Raw genomic sequence first — 18,478 nt, forward strand, 5'->3', positions numbered from 1 at the left:
AAAGGACAAGAAAAAATAAATCACACCGTCTTACATTTTTGGAAGAAAAACAATCCTTAAGTTTCCAGGGTGGTTTTATTAAAGTTCCATGCTGTGTATAAACATACAAGTGATGAGAAAAACATTAACTTGAAACATGCACTTATCTGGCATTCTCTAAAATACCATTATACAAGTTTTCCTTTACTTAGAAAAATACCCACTAAAACAATCACAGTTTTCCTTAAAGATTTAAAAAAAATGTATTGGCCAGAACAAAGTCCAAGAGAATAAACAAGATTCTGAATTGTGTGTCAAAAAAACTGTACAAGGTTGTACATAAAACTATAGCTTACAAAAGCCTCAGGTATAGTAAGAATACGGAATTAAGATTTCCAAAGTTCTATTTACCAATATCTATTAATAAAATCCTTATGAAATAATTGACTTAGAAAAAGTGAAATGCTCATGATTTCAAAGTGTATAGAAAATACTAAATATCACTTTCTGAAATAAAGTGTACTCAAAACAGCACAACATGGAGTCTAAAATCAAGATTTCTGTCATCTGATTTAAACTTCGCATATAACCCCATAATGGCTTAAGCATAAAATTTCTCTTGCATTAAGAATTTTAAAAACTAGATTCAAATCATTTTATAGTTTTATTTTTTCTTTTGAATAACAGCCAGTTTTATAATCATTTGGGGGGGGGGTTATGTCATGGCTTTTTGTTTTATTTTTTGCCTTAATATCATTTTAATTAAATTCCTGCACTAGAATTTAAGAGTTTGGTGCCTCTCTCAAATCTTTTAGAAATTAGCATAATTCCATAGCTAATAAAAACAATGAAAACTAAGAGGATTTTAAAGTTAATTTTCACGTTTCTGTGACTAACCCTTGCTTTGGGGGAATAAATCTTAAAATTAAGAAGTGAGTGGAAAAAAATCAGATTACTAATTGAATCACCAAACCAGCTGGCAGTTTTAAGGCTTATACGTCAGAATATTAGAATAGTTCGTGTTCCTATTCTTTAACCCTTTTTTTGTGGGAAACGAGGCTATGCAACTACTGACATTCTGTATTTTGGATGGGACAGTACTTAACTAATACTTGGAAAATCCTATTCCAAGCTCTTAGAATTGATTGCAGTGTAGAAGTTGTATACTTATTGGAGATAATAAAGTTTCAGATTGATACACACAAGATACATATAGCTTGTTTTTCATAGAGCTAAGTCAGTATTATTTTGAGAATGAGTTGATTAATTCAAATATTTAAATGAGTTTGCCTTATGAAGATCCACAAAGATGCTTCATCTTAAACACTGATAATATTGTTAAAAACAGTGATTAAGTTCAGAATTTTTAACTTCTGTATTTTAACCTAATTGACATGTACACTTATTTGGTCCTTTTCATGTAAAGAACACTAAACTTCCTTCTTTTTCAAGAAAATGATAATATTAATGGAAACACTAATACCGTTGAGTTTCAGCGTAAAGTGAGCTCATGTGCATGTGGCCAAAGGACAAAGTCACCTTCAGTGGTTTTACTGGTAGAGAATCTCAATAAGCAGATTCTTATTTTTCTATTCCCCTTTCTAAAATCACCTTCAGTCAAAGAAAGCCAGAGAGGGAGCACTGACAACTGAAATAACACTTCGTTGACCAGCAGACCCCACTTAAGTATGCACGTTAGTCTCACGAGCGGGCACGGTCGCCGAGCTGAAACAGATGAAACGGAAGCATACTCTTGATGTTGATAACGTACAGACTTGGCGGCTGGAGTCACTCTGTGTGGTCTGCAGTCAGAAGTTACACAGATTCTCACGCTGTACTTCACGGACTAAATCCCGCTCTCCGGCCTAACACTGTACCTGAAGACTTCCATTTAAGAAAAGGTTCTGCATCTCACTGCATTTTCCTATACCAGTTCCTAAACGTCATGAAGTGGTACCTAAAAGCAAGGGACTGGAAAGTGACCACATCCTGCCACATTTGGTCTTAATATAAGACATCAGAGCACCTCTCTGACAACAGCGAGGCCTTCAGAACAAGGCAGGCCTGACTCAGAGGTTAGGAATCAGATGGAACGAGAACAGAAAGGTTACCCGGCTCTCAAGACTCCCACTGATTCACTCCTGGCCTCTGCCTGAGTGCGTGATTGTTGGAGGTAATTGCAATACTGCTAAATTTGTGTAACACTGCCATGACCCCTTGTGCTTTTTTTTTTTCCTTTTTTTTTTTTTTTTTTTTTGCTGGAGTTTGCAAAGTTTAAATATTAATGACAGAACGTAGACTGCCTTCTGCACGTGCTTTCTGTTGTGTTTTGAAAGAACAGAAACCCCTGTCAGTGAATGCTTTAAGAAACATTAAGAAAGAAGTAACTCCAAGGTCCTGAAAATAGTTTCCCGTATTGCCAGAAGAACTGCAGTGCTTTTTTAGTAAAACACTTGATATAATAATACCTTAAATCCTATTCGGCGTGCACCAAGGAAAAATTCCAAACTTTGTGGAGGTCCCCATTTGGAAATACTGGGGAAACAATACAAGTAGAATATAAAACAAAAACCCAAAACTCCATTAAGTTTGCATATCTGATGTCAAGATGCTGAGGTAATATTTGACTGCTTAGAAAAAAAAGAAATCCCACCGAATCTGCCTCTGTTATTGCTGAAAAAGACATGACTACTGGCTGAGTTACCTTACTGTACCTGGAGTGGGAGGGAGGGTTTCGGCCACATTTACTACTGGTGAGGCATCGTGTTCAAAAGCAAGTAAACAAAAGTAAAAATGGGAAGATAGAAAAACCACAGTTACGAATTACCCTTTCTATCTGCAGTCCAACCCCCGTGGGGTTTCTTACTTCAGCCTTTCCGGGTTGCCCCTTCGTGAATTTCTTCAGAGTTCATTGTCACCACCCACTCAGATTCCACGTCCAAGGGAATCCTTAAAAATAAAATTCACAGGTTCTCAATAAATAGTTGCAGTTCCTCCTGAAGATGCTGCGGTAAAGTGCAGAGAGAAGCACCACGGAAGCCCTCTTGCTGGCTGATATGGCTTGCCTAGATCCGGATTTGGTAGCCCACCTCGTTCAGCGTGCCGAGGTCAGTCACCTTCTTCTCAGGCAGTGCAGGCCTAAGGGTCAAGGGAAGGTGGTGAGAGAGAGAAAGATGACTCAGTATTTGATTCAGGGAGCTTGACTTGGTTTTTTAACCCTTCCGAGGCTTGCCTGGCTCCCACCCCACCCCGCCAGCCCCGGTCCCCAGCTCCCCCGACGTGTCCTCAAGGCCACTTTGATGGGATTTCAGGAACATTTTCATGAGCTTCCAGCGTAGGGTTCAAAAGGCCTGACAGGTTGCCAAATGAGTTTGTCCAACTCGAAGCTGAATTTGGTCACACTAACTTCTGGAAAACCTTGCAAGGGTCTAAAAAAATTACACACAGTACAACAGAACAAACACCTCAGCCAGTCTCCTTGAAACCTTGGCCTCCTGGTGCTCGTGCCCTGGGGGGAAGCCCAGCAACTACAGGACCTCTCAGGCGACAGTTTCCCACGGAGAGATGCTCGCCTATCTTCGATAGAGGGTTACTCTTCCAGGGGCCCGTGGGTGGCTCAGTGGGTGAAGCGTCTGCCTTCGCTCAGGCCTGATCCCAGGGTCCTGGGATGGAGCCCCATGTAGGGCTCCCTGCCCAGCCAGGTGTCTGTCCCTCTCTCGGCTCCTCTCTCCACTCAAACTCTGTCTCTCTCTCTTTCTCCCTCAAATTAAATAAATAAAAATCTTAAAAAAAAAATCACTTCTTTCAGGCCTCAATGTGTAAAATTGGGGTAAATCCTTTACAATCCATCTGAAAAAGCCTGTCAGTGGGGTAAATCATCCCATGGCAAATCGCTTCTCCTTCCTGAATACATTTTCTAAAGTACTAATAAGCATTTATGTGAAGTCATGTCAGACAGCACTTCAAGCTGGAAAAAGAAAATCTGTAAGCACATCCCCTGTCTTCATTGAAGACATTTTCCTCAATGACTTCCCGCTACAAAATTCCGCCCAAGCATGCTCCCGGCTTCTCTCAGTTTTTCCATCACTTAGTGAACCTCCTACCTTCTCTGATGAGAGGGAACCGAGCGTATGAACCAGCTTAGCGTGTTCGGTATCACTAGAGAGTTCTAATTCAGAAGTTTCACAGGTAGCCGTTGTTACCGGAAGACTGAAGATATTATTTATTTATTTATTTATTTATTTATTTATTTATTTATTTATTTATTTATTTATCACAGGTAGCCATTGTTACCGGAAGACTGAAGATATTCTTTTTTAACTTATTTATTCATTCATTCATTCATTCATTCATGACTGAAGATATTCTTAGGCCACACGTGATCCTCGTTTTCAGCGTTTGAAGAAAAGAGACCAAGATGAAAATAGAACTGTTTAAAAGTTTCTTGGTTTCTCCTTTGAAGGGTTTCCTAACAGCAAACAGTCTTCCCCTGGTACGAACGTGCTCCAACTCCTTTGGGGTTAACAGAAATCAATGGCTTGCAAACGTCGAGAGGGGGCTGCGTAAGGACATGAGGCTCAAATTTTGGCAACAAGTTCTAGCGCCCTACAAATGCTCATTCTCTCTCTCTCTCTCTCTCTCTCTACCCACCTCCGTCTCCTCCCCCTTCCTCTTCACCCCTCCCTCCCTTTCTCTCAACAGCCTGTGAACATCCCCTCTGGACCTGATTATTCAAAGTGGTCAAGAAACCCTCCCCGACTTGCTAGCTGGCATTACCAAGGAACCTGTGGACGGCCTTGCCTCTGTGCTGCCCGAGCCTGGTTTCTCAGCGTGACCACGTGCCCTGCTTTACTGGTCAGGAGTCCTGCGCCCGGTGCCCATGGTGCCGCAGGGACACAGACGGTGCTGACAAATACGGGGGACAGTGGACAGAAGTCCCAGCGCTTCCTTGCATGTAGACCCCTGCTCACTGTACCAAAGAGCTCAAGGCCTCTGCCCTTCAGGGCGATGGTGTCCTCCAGCCATATATACCCTAGAGATCGGCCATTCCCTATAAACCGAGCCCACTGGGGCCCCTGTGAGGACCATTCCTGAGTTGACAGCTAAAGGGAGCACACTTTCACCCGAGGGTTCAAACTTAAATGTGCCTCTCTGCCCTCAGCCTCAGCCCTCTGACACCCAGAGAACCAGGGCTCTTGCAGACCAGTCTGGTTCACAGTCCACTTGTACCTGGTTCACTTTCTCAAAGAGCCTGCCACGGAGTCTCTGTTTTGTTTGCTTGCCTGAGGCGGGTCATCCTTTCAAACAGCTAATATGGGATTTTCTCCTTAAGACAGACCCCCTAAAAGTTAGCATCACCCTGAGGCCAGTGCGGTTAGAAAGGCAAATCTACTTCTGCCCTCCTCAACGCGCCCCACTTTCAGAAAATCCAGCAATCAAAAAAAAAAACCAAAAACAAAAACAAAAAACAAAATCACTCGCTACAGGATAAGCTTGAAGTATCCCCTGTGCATTCGTCGCTTTACAAAAGGATTATGTGGGGGTCATTTCCTAGCGCAATTAAAATATAATCTCCACGCACCCTTTCCTGGTTGTAGAACTACGCAAGCATACTTTCCCTATCCAGATATAAGTCACATTTGGGGACGCCCGGGTGACTCAGCAGGTGTGCATCTGCCTTCGGCTCAGGGAGTGATCCTGGGGTCCTGGGATCGAGTCCTGCACCGGGCTCCCTGCATGTCTTGTCATCCCTTCAAGGTCCAACCCAAACACCACTTCTCCCATGGAGCATTTTCTGACTTCTTCCCTCGCAACGCATTACTCCTTGCCCCCTATATGCTAGGGCATTTTCTCGGGCACATCTGCTAAAGAATCCTGCAGGTTCATAATCCTTAGGCCTGCCTCAGGGACTGGACAAATTGAGCACAGAGATCAAGTCAAATTCAGCTACGAAGCCCTACTGTTGAATAGCCTGTACTTCTCAATAAACTCGGGTCAAGTTCTCACTAGCATGTAAATGGCTGATAGGGGGCTCATTATGTTACCCTTATCATGGGATATTTTAAACAAAGCATGAAGGCAGGAATTCAAGTCACCCCCATGACATTCTAAGCACTAACAAGTAGGAAGAAAAAAAAAATTTTTTTTTTTTGGTCTGTACAGGAGAGGCTTTACCTAACCTCTGAAAGCCACTTGGGGAAGCTGCCTCTTTGAAAAGCTAAATGTGGACCCGGAACAACAGAAAGCTTCAGGGCTTCCGAAGGAGAGGGACTAGATTGTCCCCTTCCTCGGTAGCCCCCCCCTCCGCTCCTCCTAGGTATCCAGAACCAAGGGAAGAACGAAAGGTTAATACTGGCAGAAAAGGAGTTCAACTGAGAGCCCCAGTGAACTGCCTGAAAGAGGAAACTCTTTTCTCTCACCACGATACTGGCTACAATTTCCTGGCCTGGTGAAGGGCAGAAGGGGATTATCACATCCTGCCACCTGCCGGTGGACCCCAGCCAGAAATCCGGTTCCCTCCCGGCCAGCTTGTCTCAGGGCCAGAGCTGGGTGAGCCTGCGTGTGGAGAGACCTCTTCCAAGTGCTCCCCTGGCTATAATTAGAATTCTGCAAAAGGATTTATTTTTAAGAGACACGAGCACCGGGATGATGATTCAGCTGGATCTGCACTTGCCCAGAACCTCTCATCGGATCACGGTTATTACTTTAGACTGAACAATATATTTCTCTGAGCCCCTCCCCAGTCCAGAACTAAGGGAAGATCACAGAGGATCTTCCTATTGAAGGATGTTCCTACCCTCAGCCCACCTTCTGTTTTAGGGGCAGCAGGGTCCGGGTCTTGAAGGGAAGGGGACTCTGTGGATGGAAGGAGGGGGCACTTCTCTCCGCACACAAATGGATAATCCCAGCCTCGTCTGTTGTCATGTAAACATATCCAGGGTGACTTAGGGTGACGGCTTGATGGCCTGGTCCCAGGTGTCCCCTTAACCCCAACCTCAGGCCTACATTCCTAGAGCCAACTACAGCAGAGGGGAGGTAGGTTGAGGAAGACAGGATGGTGGCTCCAGAGAGAAGATATTCTGTAGCAGGGAAACCTTGTTTTCCATCCTTATGCCACATGGTGGAAATTCACCCTCTGGATTTGTGGCTTGTTTTTTTTTTTTAAGTAATCTCGACACCCCACGTGGGACTTGAACTCACGACCCTAGATCAAGAGTCCCATGCTGTACCAAGTGAGCCAGCCAGAGGCCTTACACTCTAGATTTTCTTTTTTTTTTTTTTAATAGATTTATTTATTTATTTATTCATGAGAGACACAGAGAGAGAAAGAAAGGCAGAGACACAGGCAGAGGGAGAAGCAGGCTCCATACAGGGAGCCCGACCTGGGACTCGATCCCAGGTCCCCAGGATCACACCCTGGGCTGAAGGCGGCGCTAAACCGCTGAGCTACCCAGGCTGCCCCACTCTAGATTTTCAATGTGATCTTTGGTCCTAGGCAGCTGGGGGGAGACAGGGGTCTCTGAGTGTTGCAGTTTGTCTCCATCTTATAAGGCTTGTGATTCATCGACTCGACCCAAATGTACATATATAAAAAACTAGTAGTATTCGCCACTGCTTCCTAAACCTTGACGGTCTGGGGAGAGCGAACTCTCTCCTAGGTGTGCCACGTGGCACCTCGAGTCTCGCAGACACCCCGAGGCAGCCTCCGTGCCCAGGAGGAGCGTGGCTAGGTTCTAGGTTGGTGTCAGTGAAGCCATAAGGAGCCTCAGAACCCAAGAGCTCACGGCAGCATGTGGAGGACCAAAGTGGGGACAGCACATGCTAGGGCTGAGCATACCAGCTGCTGTGTCTGTGTGAGACTGGGTTTAAGAGAGGAAGCAGTAAAGTGGAGGGAAAGCCTACAGGGCTCCCCGTCAGCCCCCCATCCCTTTTCTGCACCTCTGACTACGGCCCGCGTCTGGCGCATCTCCTGCCCCCACCCCAAGCAGTTGCTGGGGAGCAGAGATCGGGGGCCTGAGCAGCAGCCGGGAGAACAAAACGCCTGCAACTTGCTTTCTACTTACTCAAAACAATTTGTTAAATAACACTTTGTGCCAAGTACTTTGTAGGTCTTGGGGTTATACCAGGACAAACAGCAGCTCCTGCTCTAACTGGACCCAAAGTCCATTCCCTTTCTTCCTGATGGATGTTTAACTCTTGCTTCTCCCGAATGAGTAGGAGATACTTTGGGGGACGCAGCCCATCTGTGTCCAGTTCAGGGCTGCCTGATTGGGAGCCATGGGCCACTGGCCTATTCACGCTTCTTACTCCTGTCCTCCTGAGGTCACGGCCCCTTGGGGTGGGCAGTGCATTGTCCATGGGTTCACCCACTCACCAGCACACACAAGCACACCCACAGGGACCAGTTTAGCTATATTCCTTGTGGACTTGGGGTTCTAGAAAGGGATATGCAGTAAGGGTGCAACTCTAACACTGACCGCTCGGTCCTCAGTGCTAAAGGTGTGGAACAGATTAAATCAGGCATGGGGCCGGCCCAGCATTTACAAGTTCAGGCACAGACCCCAGATCCTCCTCTCCTGTCTAGTCTGGCAGGAAGTGGGTCAGGCTGGGCACTGATTTAGGACTTAGGACCTGTCTGGGTAGGCCTCAGCTGGAGGGCCACAGGAGGAGGGACGATTTCTTCCCACTTGTCACCCTCATTCCAAGCCAGTCCTGCTCCCTGTGCATATTCCCTACTTCCTAGGACAGCAGGAACCCTGCTGGCAGTTGCCAGATGGTGGGGAGTGGGGGGCTGAGGGAGCTTGGGAAGATAGCTGAAGTTGCTGTGTAAGCAGACAGGCCTCAGCCCAAGAGAATGGGCTCAGAGGAGATTCTCCAGGCCCTGCCCTTTCTGGCAAGACCTCCCTAGATAGGAGGCTCTGGCCAGAGCTGGAGAGCCACAGGCCACTGTTGGAGATTCCAGGGCACAGCTTCCTGTCCTTGCTGAGAACCTCTCTAGGACCCTACTCCAAGAGGCTCTTGCTCACTCGGGTCATGTTGTCTTTGCTGATAAGGCTCATCATCCGTCCTGGTTTTTACAAGCATCCCCAGGGATCCCAGACCCTATAAAAATCCCAGGGAAGCTAAACTGAGTTGGAAACTACTTTGTGGGATGCCTGGGTGGCTCAGTGGTTGAGCAACTGCCTTGGGCCCGGGGCGTGATCCTGGAATCCCGGGATCAAGTCCCACATCGGGCTCCCCGCATGGGGCCTGCTTTTCTCTCTGCCTGTGTCTCTGCTTCTCTCTGTGTGCGTCTCTCATGAATAAATAAAATATTAAAAAAAAAAAAAAAGAAACTACTTTGAGCTTCTAGAAGGAAATTCCCCATCATCCAGGAGGGCTTACTTCTCTCTCTTTCTCTCTCTCTCCTTCCACAGTCATCCTTTTATTTCCTTTTATTTTTTTATTTTTAGCTCTAAATCTATCATCTATCTATCTATCTATCTATCTATCTATCTATCTATCTATCTTTTGCTTCCCCTCTACTTTCCTTGCTAAGGAAATTACCTCCTTTTCACCTTCGGGGACATTTTCTCATCTAGGATCAAAGGAGAATGGGATGCCTTCTTGATCCTCATTCAAAATATCTTCCACCGGATTAGGCCACGGAATCAAATGGATTCTCTATGACTTCATTATGACTTCCTGGCCTCACTCCGGAGCAATCGCCCGGAGGCATCGTTGCAATCCTTCAAGACAGAATGGAGCAGGAACTCCTTTGTCTAGCTTGGGGCCAGCAGTGAAAGGAGACCTTATCTTAAGATGGGGCTTAGTAACCTCTGTGACCCTGAGGGTCTCCAGCAGGGTGAGGAAAGGCCCCTAAAGCCACAAACCACCACAGAGACGGATGACCAAGACGGGGAATCAGAAAGGAAGAAAAAGGAAAGAAGAGAATCATAAATAGCCAAGAAGAGCAGAGGAGGGTCAAGAAGGGGGAAAGAGGAGTCCAAAAGTGGAGGGAGAACAAAGACTTCCCAGGGGTCCTTAGGGACTCTTGCCCCATTTGCGAAGAATGTTCCACGTAGTCACTCCAATTGGCATGAGCAGCTTTCATGCTGACACAGGCAGCCCAGCCAGAAAACCACTGTCTGCTCAAGCCTACGCTCCCAGATCAAGGCCAACACTGTAAGCCAAGAGGTGTGGACTGTCAGAGACAAAAAGGACCCCAAGGAGCATCGGTGGTTCTCAGCAGGGGAACTGTTGGCATTTTAGGTGGAAAGGTTCTTAATGGGGGAGCATGAGCTTTGCAGGGGGTTTACCATCCCTGGCACCCACTCCGGGACCGATCATGGTTATAAGCAAAAACTTGCCCCCCTACTTCATTTCTAACCCTTGTGCCCCGAGGATGTCCTTCCTGGCTGCCGTGGAGAAGCACTGCGACCGCCCTCAGCCGAGAGCCGCAAGGGGACCCAGGCCCGGCATCGGGAAGCAACCGGTAGAGGTTCACAGCAGGTCTTTTCAATGTAGATCTCAACCTCGGTCTCCCTGTCTCTTTTAGAACCACACGGAAGGATGTGACTGCTCTGTGTGGAGGGGGCTTCAGGGAGGGGAGCAGAGTATGACAAAGGACTGTGGGCGGAGGGTGGGAGAGTCCCTGCTTCCCTCTTGAAACCTTGCCTTGGCTGACACTAGGGCAGGCTCTGCCGCTTGCCCTCCCTCCCAGCTGACTCCTCTGTCAACCCAGTGACACCGATCCTCCTTTCCAGAAGGATTATTCAGACAAGTGCAAAAATGGAGAGGAATGCAGGGCTACAAGTAGCTCCGGCTGTAGGCATGAGGTTGACAGGGATAAAAAGCCACTAAAATTATCCCGGCACAGAAAGGGGCTGGGACCCCACAGCTGCTGGGCCTCTTGCCTGTTATGGTAATATTCCACCCTCTGGGCCACTCCCAAGCTCCATTATGGCACCCAACACATTTAGAAATGATTTGATGGCCTTGTGTAATGCTGGAAAAATAACACGGTGACAGGGCCACCAAACCCTCCCTAGTCCCTGGCCATTCTACCGTAGGATGCCCAGAATTTTGGCGGAGTTACTGGGTCACAACCAGATGTGTCCCTTTCTTGTTTCCTCATCAAGATTACCTAGAGAACAGCCTGCTTGGTGAAGGCCATGGGTGGAAGCTGAGAAGCTGCTCCTCTCCAGACAAACCTCTAGGAACCAGGGTGTCCTGGTTTCTAGTCTGTGGCAATGGTGGGACCTGGGATCTGGAGGGGGAGGGAGGGCTCGGAGCTTCGGTCCTTTCTGTACCCCTTCCTCACGCAGCCCTCCATTTAACTTTCCACCCTTGCCTCTCTGGCCCCTTTAGCCCCTGTAATCCCCTACCCAGTCCTGCAACCCAGAAGGTGGGGTTTAGGAGGAATCAGGGACACCTTGTAACACCTCAGTTCACTTGAAACTTCAGAAATCAATCAATCAATCAATCAATCAATCTTCAGCCAAGATGCCCGCTCTCTAGATTCCCCTCCTGACCTCCAAACTGGGAAAAGAAGTGGTAGGGGCTTCAACTACCAGGGACGGTTATGGTCTTCCCGGATTGGCTCATGTCAAGTGGTCCGCAGAAACCTGAAAGCCACCTGGGCTCCCTTGATGGTCAAACTCTTCCAAAGCCACCCTCCCCCAGTTGTGAAAAAGAAAATCCCTGACCCACTAGGGGGAGTTGATAGAGGAAGACTCCTGGGAACCAGTGCTGTGCCCAGGAGAAAGGGCTGTGGGGACAGGATAAGGGTCTGGGAGGTTCCGGAACTGGTTGCAACTACTCTTTGCCATTTTGGAGAAGTTTATGTTTTCACTGAACCACAAGCTGTCATCACCTCTGTGCTCCTGGGGCCTGCCTGCTGGGGCTGGGATCAACTTCGGGGCGTGGAGGGAAGTGGGGGGCAGCACTGAACCCCCATCTTCCTGCAGGTCTTTCTTCCTGACCCCTCCAGTGATGACTGCCCTCTCCCTACTGTGTTTCTCCCCATCCCCAGTCCTACTTCATGCCTCTAGGCCCACAGGAGGGGCAAGGGCCCATGGGGCCCCGGCACTAGAAGGTGGCTTTGCACTCACGACTGCGGCAGTTTAAGAGCTGTCCTCTGCAGGCACAGGCGTGGTCGCTTGCCTTGGCTGTGTGACAAAGTAGCCAGAGATTAGGGTATGGACATGGCCTGGCGGGGACTGAAAACCAGTTTCTCTGCTTGGCCCCTAGAAGGACCAGAGGGGCCCTTCCCAGAGTGTCTTCGGTGGAGCCCAACCATGGCAGTGAGGCCAGGGTCACAGCCTTCACCTCAGCACCTTGGTCTCCAGAGGCCCAGGCAGGCCCGGGCAGAGCTGAGCCCCGGAATCACACTCAGCCTCATCTGCCCCCCTCAGCAGACTGGGGTGCCTGCACCCCGACATTCTGCTGCTGTTTTTAGAGTCAACCCCCAAATCAGTTCTCGCATCCTGATTGAGCAAACTGTGGCTCTCCAAGAATGGTCCCTGGACCAGCAGCATCTGCATCACCTGGGAACTTGCCAGAAGAGCAGGCTCTGGAGCCCCATCCAGATCTGCTGAATCACAAACACTGGGGGAAGGGGCCCCACAGTCTGTTTTAACAAGCCCTCTGGGGGTTCTGTGCTTGCTCAACTTTGAGAACAGGGCGTAGGATCCTTCCATCTGTCCTCAGATGGGCCTTCAGGATGCGTGCAGCCCCTTCTCCACCCCGCGCGGAAAACCCACCCGCTCTTCCTCACTCCCACCTCACGGCGCACCTCCTTCCCCCGCAGGATAAACGCCACATAATGCCTTTTCTACCCTCTTCTACATGACCTTAAACTCTCCCTTATTTTCCCCCTTCCCTTGCTCCTATGATCTTAACAGCTGGCTCCTGCAGGTGCAGACAGGCCCCTTCACACTCCTGATCCATCGTCTCCGCCTATTCCTTCCCCGTCTCCTGTTCTGGTCCTTCTTCCTCTGGGCTACTCAGGGCCTGCCAGCGCTTCCTTCCTTCCTCACCGACTTAGCCAGCTATGGCTCCAACTGTCACTTCTAAGTAGATGGCTCTAATGTCATTGTCTCTATTCCTCAAACTCAGCTCTGCATTCTCAGTTGCTTGTAGGACGCTCGCCTGGGATGCCGGACAAGTGGCTTCAAATCCCACAAGCCCAGGCTCAAATGCACTTTCTTCTTCTAGTGTTCTCAGACCACCACCACCTAGTGTGGCATCTGATTTCTGTCTCCATGACCCGTGTCTGAGATCCTGCTGGCTTTGCCATCTCTGGACACTCACGGTTAACTTTTTCTGGTTAAAAACTTAACATGCCTTGGACTGCAAAGTTCCTGGGGATGCAAGTAAAATGCATGTAACAAGCATGGTCCGAATAACCCACACTGCCATTCCGTGCATAAATCCATCAGGTGGCATGCTCAGGACTTTAGGGTTTAGAGGGCAAAGCAAGGCTTTATGGACAGCTCAATGTCTGCGGCAGACTGGGAGCTCCTAAGGGAAGACTTAACCCTCCTGGGACAGAAAAGCTAACAAACCAGAGAAAAGGGCCCCTCCTCTGCTTTTTGAGTAACCAGATTCCTACTTCTGGGTCACTGGCTCTATGCTCCGTGACCCTCTGGGAAGGGTTCACATGTGCGCAGCCCTCTGAGACAACTGCTACTTTGTTCAGGGATGCCAATGAATGGATGACTGTATCAGAGCGGGGAGAGATAGGGCTGGGGTGAAGGTCAGGGTCAAAAGGCAAGGGCAGTAGTCAGCAGCAGAGGCAAGATTAGGGTCAGGGGCATGTACAAAAGATCCGAAGCCATCTCGCTCCCTGAAAGGACAAAGCCACGCTGAAGCCTCCATGTTTTCCAGCTTCTCTTGCTGCAGGAGCTTCCAACACTCACACTCCCCTCTACCCTCTTCTCCCCTCCCCTTTCAAAGCCTGGACCCCAGTTATCTCAGCCAATACCTTTTGGCTGTAAGTTCTGCACCCTGGGTTTGGGAGTGGGAGAGAGGGTGGAGACAACAGGGAATCTTCCTCGGAACGGACAACACTTGGTCCTGTCCTATTCTTCCAAAACCAGAACCCACACTTCCCTCCCCCGCCACCTTCCCAGAGCCAGGAGACCTGCGTTCCAGCCCCTGTCTCATCACTGACCAGCTACAAGACAACACAAGATAACAAGCCTTGTTTGTGTTCTGGTTTCTTCCTTTGAAAGTGAAGACTCAAACTCTCCTTCCTTAGTCTACAGGATTGATGCGACAACAATAACATGCGTGTGAAAAGCAGTTCACCATGAGCTAATCGCCCTCACTACATCTAAGTTGATCTTACGGCTCCTTGAGAGACAGGCAGGGAAAGCATTCTTGTCCTCTTTGACGGAGGAGCAAACTAAGGTTCCTAAAAGCTTTGCCCAGGCCACAAAGCTAACACGGGCGGCAGAGCCGGACTCACCCTAGGCCTCTGTCCACTGAACCCCACGGTCCCTGGCAGGGCGAGAGCCTACTGTGACCCAGCATGTTGCTGGTATGAAGAAAAGTGGTGTTTTTTCCCCTGTATAATTATGGCCCAAATATTTGCCAGGGGATTATCACAGGTTACTCTGGGCTTCCTCAGTTTCTCCAATCTGTCATTTCTCAAGCGGTTCATTTTGACCTTAAAAAGTAGGTGTGGAATCACCAGCCTCAGAGCTAAGACAGAGATAGGAGAGTCAGCAAGGAAGAGGATGAGCCTGTGGGTATTTCTGATGCCATGATCCAAAGAACGGTCATGATTTCTGCTGATTTCTGCACGGAGGGCTACAGGGTTTTAGGGAAGTTTCCTCAGTTCTAACCATCCCATCTTCCGGCTAAGGGAACATAAGCCTAACATCATGTAGCTCACAAGGACCCGACCCGGCCCCAGACCCAGGCTTTCTAATTCTAAATCCATTGCTCCTCCCACACTGCCAGGATTTGGGGATATCCTTCAATCTCTTGCAGTCCGGAGTTTGTCCCTTGATCTGAGTCCATAACTGGCAGTGGTGGCGTCAGAGCAAGGGGAGTCACGTGCATAGTGGATCCTTCTCCACAGGGATGCCCCCTGAATGCGGGTCGGTCCTCTTAGAGAGCTCCGTCTGCTTCAGATGCCACACCCAGGACAGAGGTTTGTCCCCTCGGGCCAGGACAACCCCCCAGATGTGTGTGTTGGGCCTTTAGCTGGGGAAGAGGTAACACTACTCACGATTTGTCTCTCCTGCCGAGCCGTCTTGGGGGGCTCGCCTGTCTCCTTCGGGGGGACAGGGATTTCCCCCGGCTTCTCACTTGGGTTGGAGAATGGGCACTTGCAGGTTTCAGGATCTGGAAGAGATGTGAGGAGTTACCACACCGGCTCCGCAAGGGAACCACCTCCACATCCTCCTACAGCATCTCAGCCCCCCACCTGCCACGACTGCAGGGCTTAGATGGTACCGAGTTGGAAGACTTCAAGGGGGATCGCTCGGTCTGCACCTGCAAGGAGCAAAGTACCCCCTCCCAGAGGCTGCAATGATGACTTTGTGCCCCCCTTCCACAGCAGAGGAGCAGAGCCCGATGCCTCAGCCACCTGGGGCTGCATCTGGGGCCCAGTGCTGTCCCATGAAGGCAAAGCCCCAAATACATTGTCCCCAGTAACCAGCTCGTCTCCCTCTGACCCTCCCACCCCACCCACAGGCACAGAGTGCTTTCAATGGTCAAGAATTTCCTCTCCAGGTCCCTCACGGTGAAGAGGACAAGTCTCCAGGAGCTAAACAGAACCAAGCCTGAGGTCAGCAAAATCACTTTCCCTGGTGGTCCTCAGGGTACACACAGGTTTTCTCTCAGTGACTCCACAAGGCCTAGAGGGACGAGGACAAGCAGCCATCACATCACCATGGCAGTGCCATGATAGAAGGAAGAAGGGCTTATGAGTACAGTTTATATGAAGCCAGCACAGTGAATGCTTCTTTGTTATTGTGACACCAGGTCAGAATTTCATGCCAAAATGCATTGCAATTCAGAGATATAAGGTGACTTAGTGAAAGATCAGAAAGCAGGGTGACCCACTCCCCGCCCCCCCACCCCCACCGTGTGCCCAGGGCCTTCTTGGTTTTAAGTGCCAAAAATTGCATGGCCTAGGAAACCACCCAGATTCAGGCAAACTGGGAGGACTGGTCACCCTATTATAAACACTAAAACAAAACAAGACTAGAGCCTTAATCTAAAATGACTAACATTTTAGATTTGATTTCATAGGAGGAAGTAGAGACCAAGACATTGCTTTAACGATAACATCTAAATTGACTTTAGTTCCAGTTTTTGAAGCAGTACATACAAAGAGAAGCTTTAATTGTCCATGTCAAATAGCCAATGATTTACATTTTTTTGTTTTAATAGGGTGGCTACGAAGCAAGATAACCTCAAGAGGCTTTTTTGACCATCCCAGAAACGTGGGGCACGAGGCAAGAGGGAGACAGAGAGGGTGGGAATGGAACACTCTTGCGTCACTCATTCGCCCTCTTAGCACCTACCTTCATTCTCATGTCCCTGGCATATTTCTCCAGCTCCTTCCTTATGTCGGCCCTCAACATCTTTGAGACATTGAGGACTAGCTGCTTCCACTCTATGGGCTGGAAGCTATGAGGCTCATGGGGGACGTACAGCCCAATCTTGACCTTCTTGACTGTGTGCAGGTACTTCTTGTAGGAGTCTTCAAAGTCAAAGATGAGGTCACTGAGAGTCCGAAAGGTCAACGGCTTGTCCATCAGCTCAGCCCTTCGGCTCATGCCCAGTGAGCCATAGCGGCCATTGCAATAAATCCCCAGCACAACATGGTGAAAGTAGTTTCCTGAGAAGTAGGTTTTAAAGCTGATGGGGAATCGCTCGATGGAAGGCTGTCCATTGGTTAGGTATCTTAGACCATCTGAGTCAAGGAAGAGAAAGGAGGCCTTGAAAATTCAGAGCTTGGACCCCTCCCAGGAAGGGAAGTGGCCCATATGAGCAAAGTAAGTGTCTGTCCCTCTATCTCTGAGCAGGCCCACATCTTACCTTTCCAGACTAATCCTTTTAAAAATGATTCACTCCGGGGCAGCCCAGGTGGCTTAGTGGTTTAGTGCCGCCTTCAGCCCGGAGCCTGATCCTGGAGACCGGGATCGAGTCCCATGTCAGGCTCCCTGCATGGAGCCTGCTTCTCCCTCTGCCTTTGTCTCTGCCTCTCTATGTGTGTCTCTCATGAATAAATAAATAAAAATCTTTTTTAAATAAATAGATAAATAAATAAATAAATAAATAAATAATAAATAAAAATTATTCACTCAGTATCTTTGAGTACCTTATTATACGGTGCATGCTGAAGCCAAATTAAAACAGGGCAATGAGAAAAACTTGCCTTCCACTTTAGTAATTAGATAAATGCAAAACAAAATAATGACCTTTACCCCTCCCTTGGTTTTCTACAGGGCATGTGAGTATTAAAGCCTTTTTTTCTGTAATCAGAATGATGTTCTCAGACATTTAATTCTGGCGAGCCTGTGTGGGACAGAGCAGAAATTGAAGGCCTCTGCAATGTTCCAGGAGAGAAATGAAAACCAGAATCAAGGCAAGGCAATGAGCCATAAAAGAAATAGACTGGCTGATTATCTGTATGGGAAGGCATCAGAACAAGTCACGTCTGTCCCTCATCTGCTCCTCTCATGGGTCCCAGCACACCCATGCCAACAGCCATGGGTACCAAACAGAAAGCTGCCTCCAACACCCAAACCTCATTCCCCAATGCACCTGGTATTAAGATTGGCTTTCTCTACCAATCAGCCCATTTGGATTGGGCAACCTCTTCTCTCACTGTCATATTGGTTAGGGACCAGCAATCCCACAGGGGGCAGCATCAAGTAACTACCCCACTGACTCCACATGCTGGAGGGATGGACAAGAAGTACCACAAGCTCAAGCCCATCTCAAAATCCCAGGATACTCCAGCAAGGAGCCAGTATTTCTGGAGACAGATGCTAAAAACTCATGGTGTCACTTTTCTGCTACAAACCATTGGTGACTCCAGGGTGTTTCTAAGGTAAATCATAATCCAGGCGCTCCACGAGGTGGTTTGTGCTTGGTCAGCAGGTACGGTTCTCCACTCTCTGAGAGTGTCTTCGCTATTTCTTGCCCCACTCCAATCTACTTTCCACACAAAGGCCTGAATGTTCTATTCAAGCCCGAATTTGGCATGTGTCAACTCTTCTGCTTCAGTTTTCATTGTCTCTCATCTTCTCCAGACTTGGTCCAAATCCCTTACCAAAGTCCTGCCACCATTCAGCCCCTGCTTATTATTCCTTTGTCCAGTTTCATTAAACCCATACCCGGGACTAGCTCATGGACCTACAGTCAACCCAAGACATTTTTGAAGGCTATTCCAAGACCATAAAGAATCCACACTTGTACCCTTGGCACATATATTCCCTCATAGTGTGAAGTCACATATAAGTGAAAGTCTCAAATGACTTTTAAGTAACCT

At 48.3% G+C, this 18,478-nt stretch overlaps 1 protein-coding gene across 2 annotated transcripts in view; it reads right to left on the reverse strand.

Annotated features, from left to right (window-relative positions):
• Nucleotides 1-60: 60 nt before the first annotated feature.
• Nucleotides 61-18,478, reverse strand: part of VASH2 (vasohibin 2) — a 38,830-nt gene continuing 20,412 nt past the window's right edge. For both annotated transcript variants that reach the window (XM_041757198.1, XM_041757193.1), the window contains 3 exons: nt 16,503-16,884; nt 15,200-15,315; nt 61-3,117 (listed from right to left, as the gene is read on the reverse strand). In XM_041757198.1, coding sequence (XP_041613132.1) covers nt 3,045-3,117; nt 15,200-15,315; nt 16,503-16,884 — 571 coding nt within the window. In that variant the 3' untranslated portion in view covers nt 61-3,044. The remainder of the gene's footprint in view (nt 3,118-15,199; nt 15,316-16,502; nt 16,885-18,478) is intronic.

Source organism: Vulpes lagopus, chromosome 1 (assembly GCF_018345385.1).
Source record: "Vulpes lagopus strain Blue_001 chromosome 1, ASM1834538v1, whole genome shotgun sequence".
NCBI lineage: Eukaryota > Metazoa > Chordata > Mammalia > Carnivora > Canidae > Vulpes > Vulpes lagopus.